Here is a 5,869-nt window from a genome sequence, read left to right on the forward strand (position 1 = left end):
GGCCTACAGCATAAATAGCCGGAACCTGGGGCCTCCAGACACAGGTTACAAAGTTGAAGGAGTGTAAAGGACTCTGGCGAAGAATTCCCCCCAGAAGAAGGTAGGTCTGATATCCAGGGGCATTACTACAAGAGCAACTCAGTATCTGTTTCCCATCCTATTCATAAGGAAATGTAGAGCATGGGAATCAGCCTGAGAGGCGACATTTTTCTTTGAGACCTGGACCATGTCCTTCTCTGGTCCCTCCAAACAAACTTCCAGAGGCAGAAAGGGAAGAAGATCTCTGGGCAGGGCAGAAGATACAGCAGCATTGCCTGGTAGAAAGAACAAGAAATCTCTTGGTGGTCAAGAGATTTGTGTTCTAACCCTGGGTATGCCACTTGTCTGTTTAGACTATTTTACAAGGTATTTGTTAGGTGCTCACTTTGTGTCAAACACTGTTCTAAGCAAGTGGCGAAGGGCAAATCTCTAATTTCTCTACCTCAATCACTTCATATATAAAACATTTGTGTATCCCTCCACCATTATGGCGCCTGTATATAGTAAGCACTTAACAATTACCACAATTATTAACATTAACAAATACAATTTAAAAAGATGAGGGGAGTTTGCCTATGGGGGCACTCATTCTGCATTTCCTCTATTATCTTTCAAAGGATACTTCTTCAGCTTCAAAACCATTGACTGACTGAGTGATGGACCAGAAAACCTTCAGAAGCTGCCTCCTGGAGCCGGACATCCGGGTAAATTGGAATCCAAGGGTCTGAGGGAACGGGGGAGGGGGTCTCTGTTTGTAAGGAATGGACAGGGGTTGAGGTCCTTGTGAGAGAAGGGGTCCTTGTCTTTCTTGAGGTCTTAGTCCTGCTTTGTGGGAAGGGAACATGACTAACACCTCTGTTGCATTGCACTCTCCCAAGCGCTTAGTAAAGTGCTCTGCACTCAGTAAGTGCTCAATAAGTGCCATGGATTGATTGATAACAGTGCCCACAGGAAGGCAGTGTAAATTTAGATCCCTTTCCAAAACGAACAGAGCTCAGGTGACCCATGCTCTGTTCTAAGGTCAGTCAGGGCCTGTAAGGTCTTGGGCAAGTCACATAACTTCTCTGTGACTCGGTGTCTCATCTGTTAGATAGTTATAGGATACCTACTTCTTCCTCTTAGGATGTGAGCCCCATGTAGGACAAGGGTTCTGTCTAACCTGTGTTTAGCCCAGCGTTTAGTGCAATTCTGGGCCCATATTGAGAGTCTAAATATCATAATGGATTGAGGAAAAAGCCTTGGGACACAATGCTAAGCAACTAGGGTGTAACCAGAGAGACTCAGGAGGGAGACAATATGTTAAATGACATAAGGCAGAGAAGGGAACCGGTCAGAGCACCTGGATGTCTCATCCAGAAGTGGGAGATGGGACAGCTGACCCCGTCAGCAGAAATGCAATAAATAAATAAGAAATGCAATAGATTTATTTTCTTCATTCTCTCTCTTCTCTTCCCTCAGCCACCCACCATCCATGGCACTTTCAGGAACTGGATCCTTGGCCCCTCCGCCAGGGTACGTTATTAATAGTAATCATTATTACATCAACAATAATGTTAATGGTACTTGCACTCTACTAAGTGTTTGGGTAGATATAAGGTGATCAGGTCAGACACAGTCCCTACCCTTCACAGGGCAAAGAGGAAGGAGAATAGATATTTAAACCCCATTATACAGTTGAGGAAACTGAGGGATAGAGAAAGGTTTTGTCCGTTGGGCCTGGGCCTTCCTGGAGGGACAAGGGAACAGATTTTAAGGCAAGAGAAAGTGCAGGTCCTGGGATGGGGGAAGAATGGGTTATTATTGTGAGAATGGTGGTAATGAGCCATATTTGTACATATTTACTATTCTATTTATTTTGTTAATGTTTTGCATCTAGCTTTATTTCTATTTATTCTGATGACTTGACACCTGTCCACATGTTTTGTTTTATTGTCTGTCTCCCCCTTTTAGCCTGTGAACCCGTTGTTGGGTAGGGACCATCTCTATATGTTGCCAACTTGTACTTACCAAGTGCTTAGTCCAGTGCTCTGCACACAGTAAGCGCTCAATAAATACGAATGAATGAACGAATGAATGAATGAGCCATCAGTGGCGTGTGAGATGTGAGGTGAGGTGCCGTAAATCAGCAGGCACCCCCTACAAGAGGGCAAGGATGGGTTGGGCAGAAAGACTTCTAGTGCTCTGCACACAGTAAGTGCTCAATAAATATGATTGATTGATTGATTGATTGATTGAAAGACTTGGTGTGAAGATTCCTGGTGAGATGTCCTGAGCTGCTCTCAGAACTGATCCCTCTTCTTTTTCTCCATCCAGAAAGCGCTCTCTGGACCAATACGGCTGAGACAATCCTCATCTTCCACGTATCACCCATATTCCCGGACTGTGCAGCACCCTCAGACTGTTGGGGAGCTGACAAATGGAATAGGTATGGTCACATCCACCAAGCTAGCTCTCTTCCTCCCTTCAAAGCCCTACTGAGAGCTCACCTCCTCCAGGAGGCCTTCCCACACTGAGCCCCCTTTTTCCTCTCCTCCTCCCCCTCCCCCCCGCCCTACCTCCTTCCCCTCCCCACAGTACCTGTATATATGTTTGTACAGATTTACTACTCTATTTATTTTATTTGTACATATTTGCTAATCTATTTATTTTGTTAATGATGTGCATTTAGCTTTAATTCTATTTATTCTGATGACTTGACACCTGTCCACATGTTTTGTTTTGTTGTCCATCTCCCCCTTCTAGACTGTGAGCACGTTGTTGGGTAGGGACCATCTCTATATGTCGCCCACTTGTACTTCCCAAGCGCTTAGTACAGTGCTCTGCACACAGTAAGCACTCAATAAATACGACTGAATAAATGAATGAATGAATGAATGAATTCAGGTGACCAGGCACCTGAGTCCTTGCATCTATCTATCCTCTAGTTTGTAAGCTCCTTGTGGGCAGGGATCGTGTCTGTCATCTGGTATGTTACTTTGATTGATTGATTGATTGATATCCCAGATGAGATCAATCCATCAACCAGTAGGATTTATTGAGAACCTACTGCATGCAGAGCACTGTTCCAGGCTCATGGGAGAGCATGATTTTTGATCTCCCTCTTCAAGGGGCTTACAATTTAGTGGGAAATTCTGGCCTCTGACCCCCTGGAGACAAGCCGAGATCCACAAGCTATTTGATTTCCTGTGAGCCTGCCCTGGCCATTGATTCGCCCTGACAAGAAGGTCTCAGTTCCTTGTGACTCCACTTTGCAAACTCAGCAGTGAGGAATGAATTATGATCATTTTCGTTTCTCTTTCTAGGTTTCCTCCAAGTTGGGAACTCCTTAGATCTAGCCCCAAGTTGCTGCAGTCACTGGCCCCTCCGCGTAGAAGAGGTTTGTGAAGGGGCGGGGGCTGGTGGAGAGATGTCCACAGGGACTGCTGCTTGGTTGTAGCATCCCCCTGTTGGTCTGGAAGGAGGGATGGGGGTGAGCAAAGGGATAGGATTTGGGAAAGGGAAGAGGGAAAAGCAAGGACAAAAACTTTCCTCCCACCTATCCCCACCAGGTGCCAGTGGGTTATCACCTCAATCCCTGCCACTTCCCTGGTTATCTGACCCTCATTTTGCTCCTCTTCTCTCCTTCCAGGGATCCTTCAGCAGACCCGTGCCTTGCAGGGAGTGTTCAACTTCAATGTCTCATCCCCTAATCCAACCTGGGACTCACCAACAGAGGAATCATGACCCTCAGATAGGTAACCTCCTACCACCCCCTCTGAAAAGAAATCCTCGGTATTAGGGCTCTTTCACTCCTATTTTCATCTCAACTCACACTTTGCTCCCTCCAGGAAGCCTTCCCCGATTTATCATTCATTTCCCCACTTTATTTCCTCCTCCTCCCTTCCCCCACCAGTGTCATTTCAGCACTTTGGCATCACTTCGACCCATGAACATGAAATCATACTTTGTTGCTTCGTTTACCTATCATTTATAGGTGTCTGTTTCACAGCTAGACTGTAAGCTCCTTGTGGGCAGAGATCATGTCTACTAACTCTGTTATACCCTCCAAGCTCTTGGGACAGGGTTCTGCACAGAGTGAACACAAAATCTACCATCAGTTGGTTGATAAGTTGGAGTGAAATGTGACCATTTCTTATTCTCTCTTCCTAGATCTTCCACGTTTTCGGAATCCTTCGGACTCAAGCTCTTTCAGCCGCCAGCCCTTCAGATCAGACGATCCTCTGGAGGTATGTGTGCTTGGGAAGCCTACGGGGACCCTCCTCATCCCCCTCTCAACAGGCCCTAGCTCAGAGACTAGATGAGAAGATACAACAGTGGTTGAGCGGGGGAAGAGGATCAAGGGGGAAAAGGGGAAAAAAATATCTCTCCCACTGCATTCCTCATCTATTGGCCTCTTCAGCACCCAGACCACTTCTCCTCAGCAGGTGCCAGTGGGTTATCTGCTCTATCCCTGCCACCTCCCTGGTTATCTGACCCTCATTCTGCTCTTCTCTCCATCCAGGGATCCTCCAGAAGGCCCGTGCCTTGCAGGAAGCATTCAACTTCGACGTTTCATCCCTTAATCCAACCTAGCACAAACCAACAGATGGATCTCGACCCACAGAGGCAGACAGGTAATCTTCTACCACCCCACTCGCCAAGGTCGTGATGGACTGGTCCTCCCACCCTCTGCCCAGCTGCTTCCTCTAGAAGAAGCAGCTCGTAGTGGGCAGGAAACCTATCTGTTAATACTGTTGTACTGAACTCTCCCAAGCGCTTAGTACAGTGCTCTGCATATAGTAGGCGTTCAATAAATACCACTGACTGGTTGATAACTGAGGGTCCAGGCTTACCCTCTTTCAGTTTTGGCCCCTCCACGAGGATGCCCTCAACTAATACCTGTGGAAACCAACTCAGTCTGGCTTCCCTCCCTTCCCTCACACTCTCCCTGATCTCCCTAGGATGACTCATCGGGTAGGTATGGAATATGACCGTTTTCTGCTTTCTCTTTTTAGGTTCTCAGGTTAGGAATCTCTTGGACCTGACCCCAAATGACCCGCCTTTAGATGATCCTCTGGAGGTATGAGTGATTTCTATTGCATTGCATTTTGCAGGGTTTCACCCTCCTGATGGGGTTGGGAAAGGGAATAGAGGGAAAGGAAGGCTGTGGGAAAGAGCGTGAAGGAAAGAGGGAGGTAATGAGAGAGACAGAGCTTTGGGGTTAAAAAATGATGATGGGTGTGGAGAGGAAGAAACTCCAGACTAACTCCTTTTTTCTCCTTCAGGGTCTCCCGTACTTCCAGCCACCACCCCCCATCCACTACAAGATCTGGATCCCCATCCACTCTGGCCCCCCTCAGCCCAACCCCGTGGGTGATTTGGTCGCCATGCTGGAAGCCAAGTTGGCACCTTTGAGACGCTATCATCTCCTGGAAAGTGATGATGAAGAGGAGGAAGAGGAGAAGGACTCCCCAGATAGCCCAGAGACACCAGATAGAGGGACCAACCAGTTTCCATGCGTGATCTTTACACGGGTGCTCTTGGAATCTCCACAATCTCCACAATCTCCCTGTGCTGGTTCCCAAGGGGACTCAGAACTCTTCCTGCTGGGCCAAGAAGGTAAGTGACCAGTCCTGATGACCCTCCTCCTGTCCTGCCAACTTCCCAATATCGTTTCACCTTTTTCAAGATGAGAATACTTCCCCAGAGTTGACCCCAATCCCCCCATGCCCTTTCCCAAACCCTTGTGCTTTAACACACGTTCAGTAAGGTTCAATATCTCCTTACAGGTTCCCTCGCTGAAAATGTGCCAGAGCCAGCCTCCTTTGTGACCATCGAGACCTCCCTGTAG

The 5,869-nt window shown here is 47.4% G+C and overlaps 1 protein-coding gene across 1 annotated transcript; it reads left to right on the plus strand.

The window, feature by feature from the left end:
• The first annotated feature begins 695 nt into the window (after positions 1-695).
• LOC119946227 lies at positions 696-5,869 on the plus strand. The gene is made up of 10 exons (XM_038767679.1): positions 696-743; positions 1,498-1,551; positions 2,353-2,464; positions 3,342-3,415; positions 3,668-3,773; positions 4,189-4,265; positions 4,541-4,652; positions 5,034-5,098; positions 5,304-5,637; positions 5,808-5,869. Exons 1-10 carry the CDS (start codon positions 696-698, stop codon positions 5,867-5,869), a joined length of 1,044 nt encoding a protein of 347 aa, XP_038623607.1.

This window comes from Tachyglossus aculeatus, chromosome 26 (genome assembly GCF_015852505.1).
Source record: "Tachyglossus aculeatus isolate mTacAcu1 chromosome 26, mTacAcu1.pri, whole genome shotgun sequence".
Classification (NCBI taxonomy): Eukaryota; Metazoa; Chordata; class Mammalia; order Monotremata; family Tachyglossidae; genus Tachyglossus; species Tachyglossus aculeatus.